Source organism: Vanessa atalanta, chromosome Z, assembly GCF_905147765.1.
Source record: "Vanessa atalanta chromosome Z, ilVanAtal1.2, whole genome shotgun sequence".
NCBI classification, from domain to species: Eukaryota; Metazoa; Arthropoda; class Insecta; order Lepidoptera; family Nymphalidae; genus Vanessa; species Vanessa atalanta.
In genome coordinates, this window is record NC_061902.1 from 7,052,385 (window position 1) to 7,079,721 (window position 27,337).

The 27,337-nt window shown below is 30.9% G+C and overlaps 1 protein-coding gene across 2 annotated transcripts; it reads left to right on the top strand.

Moving 5' to 3' along the window:
* The first annotated feature begins 7,129 nt into the window (after positions 1-7,129).
* On the top strand, positions 7,130-26,965 carry LOC125076151. 2 transcript variants are annotated; one of them, XM_047688137.1, is made up of 11 exons: positions 7,130-7,928; positions 10,079-10,210; positions 11,024-11,060; positions 12,094-12,253; positions 20,376-20,494; positions 21,145-21,827; positions 22,275-22,401; positions 23,073-23,236; positions 23,693-23,817; positions 24,835-25,035; positions 25,235-26,965. In XM_047688137.1, the coding sequence occupies exons 1-11, from the start codon at positions 7,539-7,541 to the stop codon at positions 25,305-25,307; spliced, it is 2,211 nt and encodes a 736-aa protein (XP_047544093.1). In that variant the 5' UTR covers positions 7,130-7,538; the 3' UTR covers positions 25,308-26,965. The 2 variants fall into 2 exon arrangements, with proteins under 2 accessions (XP_047544093.1, XP_047544092.1); XM_047688136.1 differs by having other exon boundaries at positions 7,131-7,928; positions 10,940-11,060.
* Positions 26,966-27,337: the final 372 nt, after the last annotated feature.

Here is a 27,337-nt window from a genome sequence, read left to right on the forward strand (position 1 = left end):
AATATAAATTGTTATTCTGTGTTGAGTAATTCTTCAGGAAGTGCTTCAGTTGATATTAATAAATAAATACTAGTAATAATAAATACTATTATATATGACGATAAATTGATGCGTTATATTTATAAACAAAATTCAAGGTCTTGTTTCGTATCCCTGAATATTGTTTCAAATTAGTTATAATAATATCTATCATTCTCGACGGTGTCAATTGAATGAAATTAATGAATTACTATTCATTGCTAAAATTTAATTCTAGCAGTAAAAGTTTTCAAAAAACTCCATTAGTTACATCTTCAATTAATTTATGTGAGGAATGGACACTAAATTAAAGGGCTTTACAATAGAATACAGTGCATAATGGAGTTTAGACAGCTTATAAATTCAAACTTATACCTAGGTATCTAACCAAAATAGTGATGTATGAATTCCTAGTCATGATTATTTTTGTGTCAAGGACTGTGTGGCGTTATGGTGCCTAAAAATGATACGTCTTAAGCGTTATATCACTCAAGTTAAGATAAAAGGTGAAAGCGCGCCAAGGACAGTACATATGATATAAAAAAAACTTCCTTCCGGAGGTATAAAGTTCGCTTACAAAAAAAAAGATAATTTCAACTTTGGAAGATCATTCTATCGGGTCATAAATCACTGTAGACCACCAAATAAATACGACTACGACGGAATTGCAAACCAATGCAGTTATACTAGCAAGTATCTATACTATCTATCCTAATATTATATAATACAAAAATAACTATCTGATACCTCTTCACACTTAAACCATTGCATCTATTTAGATGAACATTTTTACGGAGATAGTTTGGGTCCCGGGAAGGACTGAGGTTAGTTTATTTTTAATCACCTTCGAAGAAGTAAAATGAGAATGACGGCTTATGGTTTAAAATGCGGGTAAAGTCGCAGGTGCAGCTAGTTTAATATACATCGAATATGAAGTTCGAATTTGGTGTTGAACCTATAGTAGAAAATTGCATAAAAAAACGAGCACGAAATTTCACGTCTAGTACAAAAAATACCTCAATTCCCATATAAACCAAACTGGAATCGAAATCGAATTTGGAATAGAGGGCGTAAGCCTTGTTCACCCTAAAGCCTGTATGACTTATCATTTAGAGAAAACTTTAAAGGGACGGCTGAAAGTAGGATGTTGCCTTTAATTTTGTCTTGGGCTTCAACTGTCTACAAAATAAAATGAAAGCAGCAGACCATGCTGTTATGTATTTAGCAAGGGCAAGATTAGGATCCATTGATTCGAGTAAAGTATTTGTAAATATTATTTGTTGAGAAGTTAGACTGCAAAAAATTACAGCAATGAAACCTTGCAATAATGAGATATTAAATGAAAGCATCAAATAAGAACTAAAACCTTGGATATATAATAAAATTAGTAAAACGCATTTTTAAATGAAAATATTGTATTGAGAAGAAATAAAATAATGAAGTAGGTCCTAGGACCTAGGTACCTAGGTACACGTCGGAACACCACTCTTCTTATCAGTCTAAGTGATTGATCGGACTCAAACATAAACTTGTAAATCGTTCAAATATATATATATATATATTTTTTTTTCCTGTTTTTACATTTTGTCATCTAAAGCATAGTGAGACATCTTATAAGCACGAGTATCACACATACTAGTGCAAGGCCCTTAAAATAAGTTAAAGTGGCCCGAGGGGCGCGCCTTTTCTTGGTACAGATCTATTATTAAAAACGCATTAATATGTCCAAGTTTATTTGGTGGAAGGGCTTGACTGTGTACCACTCTCTCATAATACATTCTACCGCGTCAATGTCTTTCCGAACCAGTAGCAGATTTTTGCCGTTGAATTAAGTTGACAAATTTAGGATATGATATTTTGAGTTTATTGCATGGTTGAAATCAAAATTTAGGTATCAATTTGAACACTCACGAGCGTCGATTATCATCATATATGCGATCATGTTGATTTGGTTGAAAAGTATTTGAGCCAAGATATAAATTTAAGAAGAAACAACGCTTATCTGATCATACTTAGTTTAGGTAATTAGAGGCAAGTATTAAAAAAACCTATTCTTATTTGACATCAAGATAATGAAGAAGTTATTTTATTTTAATTGTGGATTGCCTACAACACGGTTGTTCCACAAGGCTGCCTAATATCACCTACTCTGTTTCTTTTACATATCAATGATTTATTGCAAAATAAAAAATATTCACTATTATGGAGACGACAGGTTTCTACGGTGCTGTCGTATCATCTGCCGTGCTATAGTCGGGAACATGTCGTCGAAAACTAGAACAGACTTGTGTCTGAAATCGAGTCTATGTCAAGTTATATGTCTATATTTGAACAAAGCCGAAACCAGATTAATATAATACTATTGCTCTCAACCATAAATGGCCAGATCCATTAGCTAGCTCGCTATCTATTTGTTTCTGAATGTTTCTCCCGGTAGACTGCGAAACAAGGCCCTTTTGAATGTACATATTTCAAGTATGAAATTAACATATATCAAACTATGCAGGAAATTCTATTGCAATTCGTCTGACACGAACTCGCAACAATTTATATCACATTTAATAAACTATTACTCTCAACTCCTTGCAATTTTTATATCATCATTCTAGATGACAAAAAATATATTAAAAAAAAATAATTTATAAAAAACAAAATCTTTATATATATTTTTTTTTTTATAATTGTAATTCCGTGTGGCCTAAAGTTATATATTTCTGTAATGCTGTGTGCTTACAAATAAATCATAACAACTCTTTACTTTAGTCTTTTTAGTAATAGATACAATAAGTCAAGATCTCATTTAATAATATATAGTTATAAATGTATAAATGATAATCCAAGACATAACTTTATCTGACGATGGAAAATGCAATGTTTTTAATGCTGCTCACATGTTTTTTCTTTTAAATTATATCAATTTTTAAATTAAATATATTTTAATGAAGCAAGCTTTTATTAATAAATTGAGGTAACTGACCTGTCGATCACAGCGTTCGGTATTATCGTTACTACTACGTATGTACTTCCTGATTTACACAAAATTGAATTAATTGTTTGTGTTTAAATATTGTTCGATGAGAGAACAAAGGTGCAAGAAATACACGAGCTTTAATTTAATTTTATTAATTGTTGAAAATGAAATTCCAATTGCAGACTGTAGCGCTAATTAAGAACGCGGTTTATTGATTTAAAATTACATACATAGCAGTTATAAATTTATCACACCTTTGTCGCATGACACTTTGTACATATGCAGTTTCAGTAAATCGAACCTCCATACCAAAAAGACCGCATCAAATGAAGGCTTACTATAAAATTTTCCAGTTAATATATTCACGCAACCATGTACTCCCTTTGTGTTTGACTTTGTAAGCGTTTGTCAATTTGCTGGTTGTATAGAGTTGAAATACATTTTATGCATTTGTAGGCGAGTTTATTCAATCAGTTTCCTATTATAGTTCACCTATGTTGTTGTCGGAAATAATAGGATGCGGCGGATGGTGACAATTTCTGTATTGAAATCTCCGCAGTGAATATAATTTAATAAGAATACTTACATTCTATGTATAATAATGACTTTGTATGTTACACATGTTATGAATCGTGACCCGTTCCGAATTCATACGGGTAAAATTCTCGGAATGAAGTTATAGTTTCTGCATTCTCGGACCTATAGTTTCTGATTCTGAGTTCTCGACCTATAGTTTCTGAGTTCTCATAATGATTCATTAGTCAATCGGTATTTCGCTTCGGAGTATAAATGTAGCTATTTGTGCTTCTCACCTTTGATACATTTCTATTGTTTTGGCTTACAATAGGGCAAATGCGAGCAGTTGCACTGAGCTAAATTTAGCTAAAATCGTACTCGTAATTTCGACAAAACTAAAAATGTTCAATTTAAAAAGAATATATTCTAAGCAAATAAACCAAAAAAAGCGCTGCCATGAGGTAAAGGCGTCTAAAAACTTATTTGAAAGCAAGCATATTAGAAGAAAAGTTGACAGATTTAGCTCTTCTAAATATTCATCCAGAGATAACCCCAGACGTAACAATATCCAACCGGTTACCAGTAACAATAGAAGACCATTTGCTTTATAATTTTTTTTCCGTTATAAAGATACTGATATATTTTACTTATCTATTATTTTCTTATAATATTTTTGAACAATAACATTTATTTTAATAAATATAAACACCCCACCTCCTGCTACCATTTGGCAGCAACCGCGCCTGGATATCAAGGACATTACATCTTAGTGCCTAAGATCGGCATTGGTGACGTTGGAATGGCTAATATTTCTTACAGTGCCAATCTATATGGAAGATGGTGACTTGGTAAATACCAGATGGCCCCATTGCACGTCCGCCTATCTATTTTCTGGTCCTGGAAATGAATATACATGGTTAGTTAATAAATTCGTTCTACCTATTTATGAAAAAAAAAAAATCTTGATTAAATTTTTTATGAACAATACCTACAAGCACATTTATATAAAATCAGCATTTTGCAATATATATAATTTTAATTAAGGATGTCTCTCCTTCGTTTTTTTGGTTCATCATTAGTAGCGGTCGTTCATAAACGCATTGGCCAGACATAGATATAGGTATTTGTGGTTATTGCTATCATATTAACGCGTATCGTTTTAGCAGCCGCGTCCTTTTGATGTTTTCTAATAATATATATATCATTAAGTCTATAGACTTAATAACATTTAAATATAAAATAATGTATGCGTAGTAGAGATATATTCAATGTCTGTCGTCATAAGTGAGCGTTTTGCAGGTTCATCAAAATGTGGAGTCTTTACAGAAACTTACAACCTATATTGTAATTATTGAAGACCTCTTGATTTACTTCTTCATTTCATACAATTGCAAGAAATCTATTTTACAAAGTTTAATAAAATTAATTTTAATATTATCTAATGATATCGTTTAATAAATATAATGGTTTTGGACCAAGTTCTTAATATTGTTTTCCTTCTTCTTGTGTTTATATGATACTTAAAAACTTTCTTTCAACCGCCCATCGAAAACGTAGCGCTATTCGTGTCATTTGTCTTAATTATAACTTGATGTATCTCACTTTTACGCGATCGTTAATAATGTTAAGAGGGAGATTTTTATTGAAAATTCAATTTCATCAAAAACCAATTTAAGAATTGCTTTGTTGGATCTCATATCGCGATGCTACGATTTCGTTGGACAAATTGAGTATAATCATCGACGAACTCGTTCACTTATGGATGAAAAATGAGTATTTGTATACTATAAAAACAATTGGTTGGTAGCCATCCCGTCAAAGAAGCCCCAGTCCACCTATTGGTGGAAGTAGCTGGGACTTCGGGCATAGTAGACTTTCTGAGTCTCCACAGAGATTCGATCGGTTTACGGAGTACCGTATACCTAACCAACCACCAGCAAGACGCGGGTCGGTAAGTACCTATATAATGGATTAAGTACCAATAAAGGAAAAATGCTATTAATTTTTTAAATATATAAACGGCTACCACAACAAGTAAGGGGAAATATAATAGAAAAAAACGTTAACTAAATGCAAGTCTACACAATGTTCTTGACATTATATTAGGCACCTTTTTTACCCGTATAATGTTGTAGTTTGTATCTATACTTATTTTATAAATATCACTTTATAATTTTATTTATTTATTATTTATTACCCACTTTATTTTCATGACATTACGCACAAGTCATAAGTAATTATATTTGTATTATTTTATCAATAATCTTATTACAAAATAACGTAGGTAGGTAGGTACGATTTACATTTCAAGGTCATTTTATATTTAAGATATCCTTATTTCTAGTACTTCTTTAAAATAAAATTATACCTCTTTAGAAACAAGTGTTAACTAAAAGACACTATAATTGGCAAATATGAAAGCTGTTTAATATTAAAGAAATACAAGTATTTTAGTAGTACAAGGATCGTAAGAGAAATGACTTATGGTATTAATAAAAAATATATTTTCTTTCGCAGTTTATCCTAATTGAACCATTATTTTTTTGTAAATTTGTTACTTAAATATTTTTAATGAGCTTTAATTGATTTTATTTGGTAAAATATATGACATAATAAACATCAATTAAACAATTCGACTAGATTTTTTGCATATCTTGAAATATAGAAAAAGACAGTTTATAACTTTGTGTTTTATTCGTAAAAATAATCACAAACTATAATTTTGAAATTTACAAACTAAATCGAAATTTACTCACAAATAGAAATAATTGATTCGACAACTTTTATAATTTCATAACCAGTCGAACTGAATCAAAACTTAAATAAAAATTCCTACAATATTATTCAATTATAAATGTACTGAACATATGCCTGTTTAATAAAAATTAAATTGAAATCTATGTTCAAATTCCATTTTAATATTATTTGTTTTTGTTTTAATAATATAACGGTAATAACTATTGAGAAGTAATTAGATCCGGTAAAATTTAAATTATTTTTGCACCATGAACATTGCTGGATATTGACAGTCACATCAATCACTTTGTCTATTGGTATTTTCAAATGATTTAATGTTATAGGATAATGATATAAAATTAATTATTACTTTTAGATAGGTAACTAAAACAAATCAAAATAATATCGTGATACACTATTACCATGTGATTAATGATAATATTCTAAATATAATATCAATTAAATGTTTTAGGTTCGTGTTGTAGTAAGTCTTCAGAGATTATAATATTAATATGTTTAATTTTGTTAGGTTATCTTTGCCCATATACCGAAATATGGTATAGGTTTTATTATTTAAATACTTTTATTGTACTAAAAATTTGTGCGCTATTCAGAAAATAATTAATAATATTTTTCAAATAATTTATTTATGGTCGTTAATACTTGGGCGACATCTTTTATATTCTTGCAAATTACATTTATTTGTTACATTACTTAAAAAGTAAATATTAATAATATTTATTTTTTATAACTAAATTCAAAATGCAATGTATTGTCTATGGATAACAAAAGGTGGCCTTTTCTCAGCGCTTCTTTTGCCTAACCTCTGACAATGCAAATAAAAAAAATTAAAATGTCTACGGTTGACGCCTTGACGCTAGTTGATGAATTTTGTTACAAATTTTATAAGATTGACATGAAAACTTGATATTGTACAAGTGATGTAATTAAACGGTTAATTCAATTACATATTTATTTTTTCGAATGTCTTGCTTTGAGATAAATTTTTGCTTAAACTTTTATCCACGAAACAGTTGTATAGTTGCGTCTATTATCATTTTACATGTGCGTGAAAGATATGTCAGAACATAAGAGTAGATGTACGTAGAATTGTAGCTGTTTTGACAATGTAATACCTAATGAATGTAAGCAATATTTTTCTCCTTACGAACTCTTATGTGTGGCAGAAAGGAATAAAAAGCCGTTGTAATGTTACGGACAAGTGCAAATTTGGTTAGTTAGGATTTGACAGCCGGCAGGCTTGTCGTAAGTGATTTACGATCGGTTTTCTATAAAAATGAACAGTCGCAGTAGCGTAAATGAAACGAATTTGGTGAATTTCTCGGCGGAGCTGTCAACATTAAACCAGTTGGATGCAAAAGATGGATTGCTGAGTTTTCCCTTCGATCACATATACGCGTGTCATTCTCAAAGTTCAGAAAGAAGGCAGCCACTTCTGTTGGAAAAAGAAGTTGAAGTATCCACGCACTGTGTTACTACAGAAGAGAAAAAGAATGCAAGTTCTTCTGATGTGACAAGGCTATCAGAACAGCTCACTGTTTCTGAAAATCAGAACAAAAAGCTTAAGGATCTGTTAATCTATCATTTGGATCTAATTCAGCAACAAAACGAACTTATTAGCAAAAGAGATAAATTGTACCAAACACTGAAACAGGAAAATGATACAGTAAGTTTTTTATCTGGCTCCAAAAGTTGCAATTTTTTTAGAGCTCTATATATTATGCATGTTATGCTTTGTTTACAAATACAAATAGCATATTTAAAAGACTGGAAATATAGATCTAGTTAAAAGCTTTTCATTCTTTAAGAAAACATTCTACATTTTATTAATATAGCAATTGTATCCTCCATTAAAAAAAATAAAATAAAATTCGTGCTTTTGCCCAAAAATATTACTAAAACGCTTACAACATGCAGTATTATAAGCTGTGTTATAAGAATTTTGTATTTTTACATAGATCACTCTGAGATTATGTAAAATCAAAAAATATATTTCAACATCAGTAAGAATGAAGTATATAAAGTAAATTGTATAATTTAAAGCTTTATTCCACTAGCGTCAAGGTTGTTCAAACCACAGTTTTATTTGCAAAGGCTTGCTAACTGCTACATTATTTATGTTTACCCTGTCATTTGACAGGTCAGAGGTAATTGTTCAATTTCTAAATTTGCCTCGATTTTTATATTCATATGAAACCTTCAAAGACTAAGTTTTGATTCATTTATATATAATATATTTGCGAATTCATCAATGTTTATTTATCTTTGTATTGGAACATGTTTTTATATGAAAATGAATGAAATAGTATGTTAAATTTTAAGGTGTATAAGCAAAATTAAGTCTGGTTAAAACTTTATCAATGGTTGTCAAAACTTTTCATGCAATTAAAACAAGTTATTTTGAAATATATTGCTTTGCGACTGGACTATCATAAGTTGTTGCTAAATGTTGCAATGCGTTTCTGTCAATATATTATTGTATATTGAATATATCAACAACAAACTTTTATAATTTTATATAAATTTAGTCACATGAAATACATTTTAAAATCATATAATTGTATGAATATTATGTTATCTATATTCCCTTTAAAATTAACGTTAATAGAAAATTCATAATAATCAAAGTTCATATGTCTTGAAAAAAATGTTAATTATGAACCTTGTAAACATTATTTAATTTTTTTACACCAGGACATTGCCTCTGCGAATTATGCACATCTACACAGCTGCCAGTTTAAAAATATATTTATTGTACTAATTCCGTACAACAAAGTTTGTAAATTATATATTACATTTCTTTATAACTTAACACAAAAATAAGACAAGCTGCTTTGCATTTTAAACTCTAAAGATTAGAAGAAGATAAGACAAAGTAAAGAATTTACTATAGAAAGTCTTAACTGGCATTTATTGTGTTAAAGTATATAGATACTTAATTTAATTACCCAATATAGAGAGACATGACATAAAATCAAAGGTGGTGGGTTAGATGTCATGTATAATCTTACAATTTGACAAAAGTTATGTATATAAAAATATATAATATGAAAATGTAAAAAATCAATATTCAAGTTTTCTGTAAACTACATTCAGTTTCATATAATATGACCATCTTATGTCAGTCATTTTTGCTATGCTCTTGCACAATTAAGATGTTTTATTTGTTTATCAAATGTAAAATACTGTGTCGATAGCTGCCTTTGATTTTAAACAGAGATTATAAAATTAATATAATTTTTAATATTTATTTATCAATAAACGACGCTTGCTGCAACTTTACATTTATCAACTATGATACATTTTTGTATAATAATACCGTAGAATATTGATTAGACTTTAAAATTATTATTAGTACAAATACTAGGTTTCATTAAAGATTTTTTAGTTTTGAATAGAATATTTCGTCTTTAGACTAGCATGCTAGTTGTTATTATAGGTTTAAATATTTTAATAAATCTATTTAGGCAATTTTTAATAGTAGATCATATAAATACATTAGATTTAGATTATAACAGCACAAGCTACTATTATATTATGAAGATAAAATGTAGTTGAAACTTTTTAGAATTATATTGAGTTAAAAAAAAAACACTTGATACACATTGGACAAGTATTTTTTCTGTTGATATTTTCTTTTTCTATTCTTAATAAATTATTAATATATTATCTACATTCTTATAAAGCTACATTATATATTTTCTGACTTGCAATTGTCTACAAAAATATTGTTGGAAGATGGGGATTGTGAGAATAAATGTACATAAATATAATTGCAAATGAAAAAATTTATATAGTGTCTGCATATGATTCCAGCTTAAGGCAAAATTAATTCGAATGGACAGAAGAGTAGGATTGAGTCAACGGCACACTGTCAATCCTCCTTTATACACACCAACTTCAACAATCACATCGGGCATCCTTAAGAACGAACAAGGTGCTTCTCATGTAAGTCAAAATTATGAGCTTTGATATTCTTTTTTCCTGACTTATTTTTTAATTTTCGTTATAATTATAACCATTCATAAAATTTCAATTATATGATAATATTGAAATAATAATCTATTTTATTGATTGTCTAAACTTTTTTTTTACTATATCAATTGGTATTATGAAAATTTCACTCGTATTTAATGTGAGTTTAAAATAAAAGAATTCACCGAATGGCGAATAACCATCGTTTGACTACTCTTCCAATTGAAAAACGAAATTGTCGGTTTGTCGGATATTTAGACGCCATGTCAAAATAATCGACGTTTGACGAAATAAAATGAACAGAGGAATTCATATCGAATGTTAATTTAGTCATATGAAGTGAATTTGTTACTTGAAATTCAATTTAAATATCGTCTGAACTCTTCAAAAGCATGTTAGAATTATATTGTATCTCGTAAAACTGTTTATAGAAGTAAGACAAGTCTTGACATTAAACTTAAGATTTATTAAAACCGACTACGATTTCGTACTATATTAGAATATCCGGTGCTGCTTTCGCAACCGCAACTGGAGTCTGGTTCATAAAAAAACTTACCTCCAGTTCAACCTTTTTTAGGATTATCTTTATTTGGATTAACATTTTTATATTATTTATCCACCCCGGACCTTCCCACAGCCGGCTATCAGTATCGGCTTTTTGCGGAATCCTCTCCTTATGTTGTCAATTAAATTCATTTTCAGATTATGTTAAATAGCTTTACAGAACTACTTTTACCAGATAAAGGAAATTCATGTCTTTTTGATAACAATAAACCTTTTGGACAGGGAACTTTCGGGATAGCAAGAACGACTAGAGAGACAGGTAAGCAGCATCTTGTTATATTTTAATAAGTAATAAATTGTATACGTATCGTATTTAATTTATCGTATTTAAAACATAATTAATAGGCTTACATAGAATACGCTATGCGCACCCACTCGATCATCCATGTTCTTCCCGAAATAGCAATACTATGTATTGAGTTTCGGTATGATGGGTGACAGAGCCAGTGTAACTAAAATCACAAGGAACATAATATCTCAGTACCTAGAAGACGCATTGGCGATGTAAGGAATGTGCCCCATGTGAATGGGCATCAGTGTCCGCTTAATGTCAGATTGTCCATTTGTCCGTCCTACGTATTTTAATAAAAAAATAGTAATAACTTTATTGATTTTCGATTATGATCCAAAAATATAAAATCTAATGAAATAAACCTGTACTATGTTTGTCATATTATACACGTGTACATTTTAATTCATTTAAAACGCACAAACGTTCCATACACATTTTTTTTTTATCAAAATGCAAAAAGTATAACATACGTTTTAAAATAATTTCAAATACGTCGAAATGAAATAGTTATTATTGTAGAAACTGCACTATATTTTACGAACTATCCGTTGTTTATTTTAAGCCTTCAATGTATTTATTTGGTCGAAATAAACACAAACCGAAAATACGAATGTGTTTATATTTGTTCGGCTTATAATTTATATTAATAGCAAAATGTTATCAATAATGTTTATTCGTTAAGTACCGAATATGTAATATTTATTTACTCCCACATATCTACGTGGGGGTAGATCAATATAATATAAATAGCTGCCCGACGCGACTTGCGGGCGAAATAAGGATTTATATGTGTTTTTGTGATACCATATTACCTTATAGTACCGGTTTTATAGTTTTTATTTGTGAAAAAAAAATCTTTAAAACCGGTTCAGTATAAATGCTACTATTACCCTTATAACGAGGAATTCACATACCTATAGAAAAATTATATAGTATAGTAAATAAGCAGGAGATGCCTGGTGGGTGTTTGATATAGTTAATTCATGAACAGTGTTTTCAGACGTACCAAATTACTCGTCAGGTGATATAAAAGTCCCGGCCTTCGATAAAAAACATAATTGTGATAATTACAAAATGATTGACAACAAGAGATCAATTATTAAGAAAGAGGTGAAGACTGAAAATCGTGCGGAGGCCCTGTACACGGTTACTTCGAACAGGTGTGTACAATATATTTTATTTTCATACAACTTAATTTGATTCATTTATAGTACAAGTTTAAACAATCTCTTGTGTCGTGGTCACGTTAGATACAACTCTGTCAAAGCGTTAGGCAAAATAAAAAATATATGACTTGAACCCAAACTAGTACCCCTAACATGTTGTCTAGTTTATCAATACTAATATTATAAATGTGATAGTAACTATATCTGTCTGTCTGTTGTTCTTTCACGGCCAAAGCACTCAACCGTATTTAATGATTCGTTATGAAGAAAGCTTAAACTCCAAAGAGTCCTTCTTTGGAGTTTAAGCTTTCTTATTAATAGGCTACTTTTTATGCCCCATAGCCGAATACCAATCCCTAAAATGCGAGGGAAGCCGTAGTAATATCATAAGATGGAAAAGGTTATGTTTTCTTGTATTCGAGTGTACAGAAATGCTTAATGCCCGATGACAATATTCAGGAGATTATTTGTTTTGACGCATAGAATATTTCTACTTCTCGTAAGCTTATTTTAAATATAGTAAACGAGCCTAATTGTAAAAATCTAACCACCAGCTCACCGGGATATTCGGAAGCAAGACTTAATTGAGAAAGAATAAAATAAAAATAAACTGTCTAACTACCCTCGACTGCAAACGATTCTTGATTGATATTGAAATGAACAAGTGATTGATTGCGTGGATTCAAGAGTATGAGAGAGACAAAGGGATTAGTATGACCACTAGTTGTTTCTATATAGGAAGGCTAACATAACCGGCATCCCCTTCAGGGGCACATTCATCATCAGGGTGATACGTTAATTTGACGATTCTACCCTTAAATAAATATACCCTTAAATAATATTTAGCTTATCACTTTCAGATATTTAAGGATCGCTTTCAAGTTTTGATTTTTTAAACTCTCTAAATATTTATAACTCTGTTCCTCTACAGAAGGGAAACAGATATTAGCCAAAAGTAATTTTGTTTCTTTCCATAGTTACATTTAATGAGGTTATGGTTCAGTTTATTTTCTATTTCAATACTAAGAGTAGACGAAAAAGACAATTTTGACGACAGATGATTGTAAATTAATTTTTAAATGCACAAATTGTTAATTATTATACTTGAAAGTAATTAGACGCCAAAAATGACATTTTAAAGTTCGCATAATCAAAAATCAGGATTGATTTCTTTTTTTTAAATCATCGAAACATTTTTCGATCTGTCACATTTGAAAAATAATGTTGGTTGCTCCCCAAATATAACATATACAAAATAAATTATAATACAAGAATAAATGATGAATAGGTTAAATAGATTCATAGTACATTTAAAAAAAAATTACGTGTGCGAATGTTGACATATCCAGTGTTTAGTGATTACAGGAATTTCCACCTGCAAAATGGTTTTGTTATTTAAGTAGAATCAATCCTCGACGTAAATTTTGAGTATCAATAAGCGGTAGTAATATGTGTCAAATAGGGTGCGTTACGAAGGGTGGTTTTAGAGGTGGAAGCGGATATTCACAGAGGTGGTAGTTTACAGGTCCATTTTGTGAAATTAGTAAATATTTTTTTGTAATGAATAAAGTTCGTGCGATTAGACGCCTTTGAAATATTTTCTCCGTGGATATGTTAAGTCGCCTGTCTACGGAGATAAACCAGATATAATTGAGCACTTGAAATCCAACATTCGACGCGTTATAGCCGAAATATAGTCCAATTTACTGCGAAGAATATGGGAATTTAAAACTTCTAGATTTCGCCATGTACATCCACGGAGGTTACATGCCCGAAATTATATTTAAACCAAAATGCCATAAAATTATCAATGACAAAAAGCCATTTACGTGAAGTTTAAAAACGGTTGTGTGTTCTATTTTTCAATTTAAATTTCTCTGCCTTTAAAAAACGCTGAAGTAAATCTGGTACACTGTCTGCCAGCTACGAACCTAGATCGAGCTTAAATGAAACGTGTCGTATGCGATAAGTATGACTTGAGCTTAGAATGATTTATTTCCAAATGTTACTTTCGTTAATTTTATAACACTTTATTCTGTTAATATTTTTGGTTTAACAGATTGGTACTAAGCGTAGGCGTATAACATCCATCCTTATAGAAGAAGTCGATTCTGATATTATCATTAGTAGGTAAATAGATAGAATAATAAGTAGACATATATAAAATACTTTAGTAGCTAGAGGGGTTGCATTGAAATTGTGGCCTCGCTTGCAACCGTGTAAAAGAAACAACAACGATTTTCGACCGTAACATCTAGGTGATAAGGGTAGTTTCACACCATGTAGCTCGGAATTAAGCCATTTCCAATAATTAATTTGTGACGCGTATAGTTTGTGTTTGCAGTGAAATATTTTGAAATATCAGTTTCCAGTTTATTGATTGGTTGAGGTCGATACCACTTGAATGCAGCCTATCGTACGTTCATGATACCATGTTAGAAACAAAATGAAATGATGACTTCATTTCATACACGTGACGAAAATAATCCACTGCATAGTTAGAAAAACTTATAGAATATAAAATAAACATTAATTTAGTTGACTATTCTGATAAATTTCACAGCTTATGTACCCCGGATGGGAGAGATTATGTATTTTCTATCTGTTATCTATGGATTTATCTGAAGCTTTTGATTGTGTAGAACACAAAATCTTTTTATATAAGTTAAAAGAAACTTTTGCATCATAGTCATCATCATCTAAGTCTAATAATTCAATATTTTTTTATTAAGAGAAGCTTCTGAAGATGAACTGAAATAAAGGAGTGTTTAACAAGGATCAATTTTCGGTCCATTTCTATTTTTTAAACTTGACAGTAACAAGCTATTAACGCAGATGGAAAAATGCATAATCGCTTATGTATTTGTGCATAATTTGTAACAATTGGTTTGGTTTAAAACGACAATACAACTAGAACAACAGTACACAATAAAGTAATCCTTGTGTTACCGATACGACAGTATTTTAAGTATTCACTTTAGATTCGAAACTTTAACGCTCAATTGACATTTATCTTCACTAAAACAAAAACTCAGCTCTTCAGTATACGTTCGTAGATAATTATATATTATATTTTTGTTATTTTTTTAATTTATTTGTTTGTGGTAATTTTACAAATATTGAAAATATTTTCATTTCTACGGCAAGAAGGTGATCTAGTTATTACTTTCTGAATGGGTCATATTTACAATAATAGTATGTTTATTAATTTATTATACATTATATAATCATTGACAAACACTTAATATAAAATGAATTGGTGTCATTAGTCTGAAGAAAGTTTTTGTGCTCGTATTATGTATCAGCCTACTCGAATAAAGTATAATGTATTTTGATTTTATCATACTATACAATTTATATACAATGACATTGAGAGTCATTTTTCTTTTGCGATAATGGGGCATAGTTCAATATCGGATTTCATTACTGTTTATGTATATTTCATAGTCATTATAAATCTAATCATATTTTTTCAAATTGTTATTCCATTTCACATTTGAAAATTAGGCTTGTACTGTATACTTTGCGCCCTTATTTTTTATTATGGTAATTTAAGTCTGTTAAATAGAAAAATAACGTCGAGATTATATTTTTTTTTCATTAAAAAACGTTTGACAGGAATAAAATGCTAATTAATTGTAACTATATTTAAAAATGAGAAAGTGAGTTTGTTTATTACACTTTCACGTGTTAGCTACACAATCGATAAAAAGAGGAAATAATTATGATGTCTGATACATGAACCCACCTCACAGACGGGCGGAAACTAATATTCAATAAAACCGGCCAAGTGCAAGTCGGACTCGCGCACGAAGGGTTCCGTACCATTGACTAGGTAAACAACAATAACACACATATATTGATATCGAGCAAAAATAGGGAAAGAATCGCGTTTGTTGTATGGGAGCCCCCGTTATTTGTTAGCGACAATAGAATATATAATTTGTGAAAATTTCGACTGTCTAGCTATCGCGGTTCTTGAGATACAGCCTGGTGGCAGAAAGACGGACGGACAGACAGCGAAGTCTTAGTAATATGGTCCCGTTTTTAACCTTTGTTTACGGGACCCTATTAACCTCGTAAATGACTGTTACAAATGCTTCTAAACGCCTATTTGAATAATATATTATATTTCCATATAGCCTTTTGTTTAGTTAAATTAATAGCTTGTTTTTATTGTGTTTACTAGCAATTGTGCTTCGGTTTCGGATCCAGCTGCGTTAACCTTACTGCTCGTAACGTGATGTTGTAGTTTCTAACCTTTTTTTAACAAATGGGCTAACTAATGCGAAAAGGTTTTTTTAAAGTGGAAGGATAGGTCGTGGTATTTGCGTATTTAAAAAAAGAAGCCATTCAGTCTTATAATGTAAGTTAAGATTAACTATAAAACTAAACGAAAAAAATATAACATTAAAAACTAAATTAAAATTGAATTAAACATTTTTTTAGTAGTAAAACTTTCAATCAAAAATTCTATGCCAGCATTTTCCAAAGTATGGGTCGCGTTTTCCAAAGTATTTTACTGTTTGATGAACCTATGAAGTCCTTCTCTTCAGCTCGCCTCACCTTCACCTCATGCCTGTGTGCGGTGCTATTGAATTTAAAATAAAAGCTTATATAAATTGCACTTAAAAGTTAAGTTTATATACCCTTCTCATTCTCATGGTTAGGGTTCTTCTCGTCATGAAGCCCAAGAAGTAGGTCCGAATTTGACAGTTTGTTGTTTGGTTGGTGTATGTCTTGTGAACTTTGAGAAACACTTTACTATGTTATTGTATTCGCTACATTTTTCATGAATTATTTCAGTATTTCGCATTTTTTTAATAGTAACTCTTTCTGAAAATGAAACTGCCATGTTGGTTAAATGAGCGCAACAACGAGACTTTCTTCTTCCATATGCTGTAAACGAGTCCTCATTTACTTCGGACTCATTATATGCTCCTCAAGGCATTGCATACTGAAGAATATTATTTTGGAGCCAAACGATGTTAGACTTTTTTGGGGTCGAATTATCTATTGGTCTTACGCGATAAAGAGAATGGCGGGCCGCAGTCAACACAGCTCAAGATCGTATCCAGTGGAAGGATACGTGACCGCGATCCTCAGCTGTGAGGGAGTGAGAACGAAGAAAATAAATCCAAAATCCTACGCACGAGTCCGACTCGCTATTCTTAAATTTTATATAAAAACTAGTGCCTGTAATTGAAGTCGCTCATGATAGGCGTATTCAACAAACTTAAACATAAGGTTTTGTTGTTTCACGGTACAATAGTACGGTAAAGTCACTGTGTGGTAACTGGCACCCAATGAGTTAGATGTGTGGCACTTAGATGAACTTGTGCAAAGCTGTAGTCTATTCTTAAATCAGTATAATTGCTTTATGGTCGGTTGTTTTAAATGTCACGTCACTAATATGCAATTATAAAATACTTGTCTATGTCATTCCTAAATAACAAAGTTGCATGGAATTATAATTGACATGCATTTATAACAGACAACAGTTTAGAATAAAATTGAGTCTGTTTTTTTACCTTTGTAGCTACCGTACAGTAAAAATAAAAACAACTGTCTGAGTGCTTCGTTGGTTTACTGGCTAGGTTATAGGGCTGCAAAGGTCGTGGTCCTAGGTTTTTAATTCGATAAGTTTTTGGCTCAAGACTTTTCAGTAGCAGTCTGAAGCTTGAAATTTAAAAGAAAGAAATGCTTTAGGAAAAAACAGTTTCTGGAAAACCAAATTAATAAACGAAATAAATAATAAGCAATCTACATATTTGAGAAATACAAGCAAAAATCTAATATTTCAATACACAATTTTATTATTTTTTTTACATATGACACATAGTTTTATCCGTTTTTAATTGAAAGAATATCTGCTTATGCAGGAGCATAGCAGACAATAACTAATTACTTATATAAATAAACATTATTGGATCTTTGACTACATTAATGCATATAAATAATTTTACTTTATAAAATTATAATTCTCATAAATTATCGGCATACATAAATCGTCAAAGCATATTTCGATTCAGCATTTTTTTGCCGGAAAGCACAGATTATAGAAAAAAAACAACCTGTATAATATTTAATGAGGTCTATATTGAATACTTCAAGTTACGCGCCAAGTGGCGTTTGAAACGCACGCACGCGGAAAGCACTGCTCGTTACTGGTTGCGCCGGAGTTGAATACCGATATTATTTTGGTCACTACGAGTGAGTATGGCCTCAATATTATGACTGAAATAGTGTGCAAAATCTAAAAATAATGTACGGTATTTTATTAAAAAATTAAGATTCTTTTTTTCTTTTGAAATTAAAATTGTTTCTTTATTTTATTTTTTGAATTATACCAATTCTTAAAAAATAAATTTTTCAATACACTAAAATAATATATTTATTTCAAAAATAAATTTACGAATAACACATCTATAACTATTTTTTTTTGTTGGTAATGTGTAAATATTTTTTTAAACGACCGAAATTCATTATTTGATACATATTTTTATCGACTTTATAATTGGTGATATTCTGATTACAATATAGTTTAGGTGAAGGATATACAAATTTTAAAAAGTGGACAATATTTTAGGATTCAAAAATATATGCAAGCTATAATACTGATTAAAATGTTATTGTTCTTGGCGAGAGGCAGGATACTTAGCTTAGGTAGTTTGCTTGGTGTCCGGCCAGCTTCACTTGATGGGGTCGTCATTCATTTTAGGTTGCATTATAGAATCTTCTCGGTAGTCGCCGCTTTAACAATTATTTAGTTTACGTCGTGGGCTTAATGGACGGAGATTTTCGTGTAACGCTATATGGCAACGCGGTCAACGCCATCTAAATAATTTATTCAATCATGCAAAGTCAAATTATAATCAAATCTATTTTCAAATTTGGTACTTTATTATGATTAGTATATTATGTTGTCTATATAGATTTTATTTATATAGACAGCATAGCTTACTCAGTAATTAGGAAAGAACGGCTACAGCTAACAAAAAATAATAAATTATAAATCAATGCTATGTATTTCAGCTATTGTTAAAAATGTCTACTGTTCTGAAATAAAATATGAAATATTAATTAAACAACATCGTTAAAAACAAAAAGGGATATTTTGCAAAAAACTCTGGAAAGAGGCGAACTTTCTTTAGATTCGGCTTAATGGTTTCGTCAACAATTATAAATTCGTCCAATTCGCCAAAGACTTCTTATGTCGAGGCTTTGAATGATATTATTTTGTTTTTGTAAATTTTTAAATATGATAGATATATTTAGATTTCTTGAAATGTCATACAAGACCAGATTTATAGATGAAGAGGTCCAGGACAGTCCCTAATTATACTATTTGTTTACAAAATAATTTGTAGTTTCTGTTATTCGGATGTTTCTTTTGATTCCAAGTATCCTTTTAAGTGTTAGAAATATTGCATACCTTACTTGTATTTTTCTGTATAATTAATATAAAAATTGATTACTCATCGGAATTATGTTTTTTTTTGAGTATTCTGGCCCGGGTCTGGTGCTCCGGATGGTGTCCCCTAAATCCGGCTCTGATCGTGTATTTACATCTAAATCCATTTAAATGAGAAAGCTACAGCTAATCAATCATATTCCAAAAAAAACGTATTTGAATCGTCTTTAACTCACATTTTCGATTAATATTAGGAAATATTCTGAAAGTGTCTCGAAATATACAGCGTGAAAGTTTTGAAATGTTTTAAAGTAGTAAAGTGTAGTAGATAATAAATAATAACAATGTTCAAAAATGACTATTTTTATGTGATTTTGGTCTATACTCACAGTTATTGAGAAGGTAATAATAGCGAAGAAATTGTAAATAAATGACTTTCAATACTAAAAGTCGGTTTTTATCAACAACCGTCTGTCTATCTATCGTAAATATTCTTGATAATACAATAATTTATTAAATATTAAAAAAAACTGCCTATTTTTTTTAAATTTAATGTTTATTTATGAAATAATTATAAATTAAAGAACATTTAATTTCGTATTTATTTACACAATAGTTTCATAAAACAAATTTAATATTCTCTCATACTAACATTTTATACAAGTAAAGTAATTTTCTTTCTAACAAGAAAATTGTTTCCAGCGGCACTCCGGTTATCCAAAGAATACAGAGAAATAGACGAAGGACCTCTGGAATTGGCAGTTTGAGTCGCATGTCAAAGACTCCCAAGACGCAACCGACGGAAACATCCACGTCTAAAAGTGAGTTACAACAATATAAGTTGACAAAAGTTACATTTATTAATAATTCTAATACTAAAATATATGAATAGTTTTGAATATAAGCGGGAAAGTTTCTGACAGAAGTTATGTGAAATGTGGTATAGGAATTTGTATATTTATTTTTAAAGTGCATTAATAATATACATGTAATTCACTAAATAAGAAAAACGTAGACTTCGTAACATTTACTGATCTGTATATCAATCAAAAATGTACACAAAACTCACGAATTTTAACATGTAAACTAATTTTAATTATTTAATATCGAAAAATACACCCAAACTATATAAAAAAAAAACAATATAAAATATATTTATGGAAAAAGAATTATGTTATATGTTGATGCCAGGTATAGTTTTAGATATTTCGTTATATTTTGCATAAATATGCGAGTCATTCGAGCTTTATTATCGAGACGCGTTCTAGCGAGGGATAAGTGGGATGTTTTAAGAGAGGAATGACAATAACGAGGTTTCTACGCAGTACTGATATAAATATACTTTATGTATTATATGTCCATCATCATCAGGAATCACTAATAAAGCTCAAATTACTACTAATAATACTCATTCTTAAATATTTATAATTTTCATCTCGTCTTTAAAGTTACATAATTTATTTTATTTCAGATAAAACAAACACCGATCCACCGTATGATCGGTCTTATAGTGTCAACAAAAAGTCGAAAATGATAAACACCTACGGGAAGTCAAGGAATTCAACCATACCAAAGCGGACGAGCCAATTCACAGGATCATTGTCTGATAGATTACGGCTAATTGACACAACACCTACAGGGGAGGACCCCTATCAGCTCGGCGAAGCGGATATGAGGGAACAGTCGCCGATTCCAAAACTAATGTTACAAAAAACCAATCACGGACGAATGAAGATTTGCTCGGATTCCGGTGAAACTTCGCGACGTATCTATGATATACCAGACACCAAAACGAAACTGAACAGGTTCATGTCCGCTTACGAACAAGCCAAGAAGGACCCAGAGAAGACGATGATGTTCGATGAACCAGCTGATGACATGCTGAAGGGTGAACCGGAAATCGATTGGCGGATGTTCTCCGATAAACCTGTGAATGAAAGCAGCCTCTGTGATTTTGCATTTGGGGAGACGAATAGTAATTTGTCCTCAATAATACCGTCGTTAGACGCTAATGAGTTTCAGGAATTGTTCACATCAGACGCAGCGCTGAATTTGGATAACTTAAATCAATTGGATTATCCAACGGACAAATTGATACCTGAAAAGACTAAGAGACGAAACGCGCGTACTACGAGTCTAATAAGCCCTACAGATGTAAGACACATTAACTATTATTTATTCCAATATATCTTATTCTTATTGTACGTTAAATTTATTTACACACGATTTATGGATTTCGACCCCATATTTTGAGTTTTATAGTTTGAGCCGTATTTTATAAATTTTGTATTTTACTAGAAAAAGCATCGTTCACTCGATGGTAGTGTAAAATCGATAGTTCCGTACAATCGTCTGTATATCAGTCAATATTATTGATATTATTTGTCAGCGGTACAAAAAAGATATAGCCACAACAGCTATTTTTAACAGAGAAGAACCAGCTGCACAACACATGCCTTTCTCGTTTCCTTGAAACGAGAAGTACTACAAATTTCCAGACTCCGGGCTTCTGAGAATTAGTTGATATTTTAATACAACAGTTAGAACTTAAGAATAACTAAATTAAATTATTAGTACATATCTGTTTTTTTTATATTTTAGGAAGAGGGCGTAGAAATAAAACGGGGTGCTCCTAGCACGCGGGGTAGAAAAAGGGCATTTTCTGCCATTAGCCTGGGGAAACAAAGTGCAAAGGGGCCGGCTAAACCAAGAGCTACTCGAGGCAAGGGTAAGTAGAAACCATGCAGTTCATCTTAGCAACGACTTCATCGATACATCACTGAACTATTTGGGCACAACGCTGCAAAAGTTAAGTATCAATCAGTCACCAAGATTATGAGAGATGATATTCATTATTATAGAAGAAAGTATTATCCATACATAAATATTCACTGAAATAGTTAAATGTTCGCACTTTCGTACTACATTTAATTTCTATATGATATATATTTATATAATACATGTATTATATTATATTAACGTATGCGAATAAGAATGGTTACTATAAAAGTTGAACTACAGATATTGAAAAATAATTACATACAATATATTTGCACTAACTGCGACTTGGCTCAATAATATTTCAATCATACGTACGGAGAGACAGCGAGAGTTAATAAATTAACAACATTAGAGAGAAGGTTGGAGAGACCTTAATACAGTAAGTAAAGAAACATTCAGTTTCGTGGCCGTTGTGGAAGGTACTGAGTGAATGGGGGATGCTTGGATTGATAATAAAATTAATTGAAATTCTCTTAATATCATTCAAATTTCATTTCACATAGAGTTCAAAGTTTTACTAAAGAATTAAATATTTAATTATGAATGAAGTTTATTGTAGTAGTTAGTTTTAATTGGAGATTGTTGTAATATGTTACATTTTTATATTATCTTTAATAGCGGCAACTCGAGGTAAAAGATCCCCTGTACCTGGAATGATGACGAATAAACCATACCCCACGTTGGTTGGCGATAAAGATCTTTCCTGGTATTTTGGATTAGATCCAGATTTGAAGCTCGAGGACGTCGATCCTCCAGCGGATAGCCAAGCGTCTACTGTCGAGGTCTGTACATAAATAATACATGCATATGTTTAATTTTTTTAACTTGATGATAGGGTTTCGTTTATGCCGCCGTCTGGGTAAGTTCCACCCACCCATCACATATTCTATCACCAAACAGCAATTATTGTGTTCCGGTTTGAATGGTGAGTGAGCCAGTGTAACTATACGCACAAAGGACATATTATCTTAGTTTTCATGTTTGGATATACGAACATATCCGGTGTTAAAAGGACCAATATTATTTAACCCCATACTTTTGGTAATCTTAATGTATACAATGAATAGATGCTACTGGTTTTGTATAACATATTATTCCTTTTTGTGTGTTATTGAAATATTAACCTTATCGAATTAGTATACGATATAAATTGCATTGAAAATCTTATATTATAAATTGAGTTAATACTAAAATTGGTATGAAAATGTTAACCTTTATTTTCTAATCGTGTTGGACAGGTACCGAGGTGGCGGGAAAAGCCGTATACAAGTTGTTACACTCTCGAAGGTACAGAGAATGTCGACGATAAAGTTTTTGAGAAAAGACATCAGAAGTTAGAAGCTGAGGAGAGGCGGCAGTTAAGGTACACACTATGGAGTTATTGTACAATAGTTTAGTTATTTTGAAGGAAAAAACGTTAGTTATTTATATATATCAGTAGTTTTAGATTATAAATCATTACATATTATGTTATACATACTATTCTACGGTATATATATAATAATCCAACATCTAAACATAGTATAAAGCAAAGTCGCTTCCTGCCGTCTGTGCACTTAGATCTTTTAAAGTGTGTATTTGATTTATTAATGCGGTTTTCATCAATAAACAGTGTGTTTCAAAAGGAAGGTTTATATGTATAATACAAGCATATTATACCGGAGAAAAGCCTAGTATTTCAATTTTCCTAGTATAGGATGAATGTCGCATTACTAGTAATAATTGGTCTAAATATAGAGCGTAAATACGTTTGAAATTAGAATACCTGGACTGTGGTACAGATCTGAATGATGATTTTAGTATGAATTTAACAAACCTTTGTCTTTAAATTATCTCCAAAGAACGTAATATCAATTTGGTTTTAACGTGTAATTAGTTTTTGTAAAGAACACCTTATATAAAATTACAGTGAAGTTAACACTAACTATATAATCAGCGTGTAACGAACGAGCTGCCTTAATAAGTACCCAATCATCTCTTCCATAAAATGATACTCGCATAATAGACCGGGCTAGTTATGTATAATGCAAGGCTACGTACAACGAGGCTATGTAATAAATAGCTTTGATGGCGGCACTTACCTTGGAGTAGCGTGTTCGCTTATTCGAATCAATTATATTTATTGCATTTTTTTTCAGCCGGCTTGACGGTTTTTGTAATTTCTTAAGAAATATGTTAAATATTTACGTTAACCCATGCTTGATTCACTGGCATTACACTGTAGTATGGTTTTGTAATTAAGCAAATATTTTGATATATTTGTTTATTTGTGGAGTAATACACAGATGGAATTATTGTGTTTATTGATACGCCAAGCCAAACGCTTTAATAAAGAGTAGTTAAACATATTATGTGATTTACAAATTCGACTATTTTCTAGATGGCACATGAGGCGGATAAGGGAGCAACGTCACGTCGAACGTCTACGTTTAAGACAGAGGGATTCATGGAGTTCCACAGTGAGCGCGCCCTCCGTGTATTCAGTATGGCCAAGACCCCAACAGGACGCCAGGTTTATCGAGATAACCAGTGACTTGCCTGTTACGGGTTTTGGCGAACCTTTACCGAAGCTGCCAGAGTCGTAAGTACAGTATTTAATATCATTTCTTTTATAAATTTTAAAATAAATATAATCTATGATAAATTATATTTGTGCAGTAATTGGCTTATATATAGACAATTCCGAATTCCGGGTTGAGTTAACAAAAGTCGGAAGTTGGCTGGAACTGTTCTTATTTCAAAATTTATTGTGATTATATATATTTTTTTATAATTTGTAGTGACTTCATGCTGCCATGGGTCCGGACGTCGAAAGCTTTGAAGAGATCAAAACGATCTAAAACTCTTCACTGAGGGTTTGCTCTGGATTATCTCATGGATCAGCTGAGAAGTTGATGAATGTTTTCAAGCCAAGTGCATGTTTCGTGATAGTGCATCTATGGAACTTCAAACAATCTATATTAATAAGTATCAAGGACATTATCTTCATCCTCCTGAGTCCTTGTGGTCATACGTAACGTAATGGACACTCGCGTTTAGTCCTGGCGTTACGTCTAATTACTTGACCATAACGGCCGAATGATCTTCATGCAGAACAAATTGTAAAACACCAAAGATAAAACTATAGCGGCTTGATTCAAACGACCTCTATTTCAAAGTGAGCCTGTCCTCTTTAACAATGGTAATTCATATATTCTAATCGCCTAAATAGTTCAAAATTATTTCGTGTTGAGCTGGCAGAGGTAAGTATATCTTATACATTTAAAAATCAATTTGATAACGTATTGCCTGAATTTTTATGCTATCAACAATATTAAAACTCGGTTTATCATGAATTTACTTCGTTAATAATTACAATTATTGGTCTTTATAAGTAGTTAAAGATGCCATGCTTTGTCAGTCGGTTGCGGTTGCATGAATGTTTCGTTCGTTTTATTTTAAAAAATATTGATTGTTTTTAGCTATGAAGAAAAAGGACGTAAGTCAGATAACCAAGTCAAAATATAAACATGACGTTACTAACGAAGGTCCTGAGTATACTGTGTCTGATCTACATACATATGACCTTGAAGCTTTAAACTCTGATATAGGGCGAACGGAACGAAACGTCTACTGAAAATACAGAGGCAGAGTTCGCATTAGAAGCTTACGAACGTCGGTTACGTCAAATCGTCGCGATTCTGTGTCTGTTAAGAAATAATTTACCTGAACACGTGTTCTTTCTTTTTATTGACACTGATTATTACAAAGACTTTTCCTGTATCTTTAAATTGATTTGTTGCTTTCGAGGTGTTTTTGTAGCTTTCTTTATTATTTATTTTATTATGGAATATATTATTTGTTTTATTTATGAAACCCGTGCAAACATTTACTTCGTCTGAATATCAGTTATGAAATTACGTTTATAAAAATCGTGAGTGATAATAAATCATAGTAAGCGTTTCTATCTCTCATGAAGTATATAATCAACTTTGTTTTAACGGCAAAATTGCCAAAGCAAGGTTCAGGACTCAAGACTTTGTGAATCAAGTTCTGCATAAAGTACATTCGGCTTTTACGGCAGTGTACTTATATTTTGCTCAGGTCTCAGGAGTGTATTATAAGGAGTAAAGTATGTAGTCGAAACTATAAATGTATATTTAGCTAGTGAATGATATTTGCTTTATATACAATTGATTTGATCATATAAGCAATAAACTGGTTGCTATAACATTAATTTAATAATGTCGAAGTCAATGATCTTGGCAGTTGTTAACGTTTTATTTGTAATTAAACTAACTACCTTTATTGTTACTGGTTTACCCATTAATGGGTTAAAGTAGGTCCCAGCTTCGAAGGACAAAAATATTTTAAGGAAAGATTTGAAATAATTATTGTTACAATCGTCTATAATTATGATAGTCTAGATGTTGCTTGCGGATATCGCTCACGTCGATATATATTGTTTCGTTTGTGTCGTTTCGTTGAAATTTATGCTCTCTTGATTGCTGTTACTTATCGACTTTGGTCACGATGACGACTAAAATTTCGGTAATTTTAATATAATTTTAGATGTGTTTCATAAAAAAATAACCTTAATCAGTAATACGTGATAACAAAATTCTTAAGGTTTATTTAATCATTATGTTGATTATGATGTGGGTTTATTTTTCAAGGGAAAAGAATGAAATCGTTAAAAAAATCGAAAATCGATTTTTTTTTCTTATCGTTATAAAATTAAGTGCCTTAATTAACAAAAATTCCAATTTCATTTTTTTCAATATTTAACCTCTACGTTCTGAAACTCAGATCAAAATGAGATTAATTTATATGACTAATCTTGACTTGTCATTGGTCCGTTGGAGCCGATGATATAATAGGCGACCAATGAACGTTCAGTACTT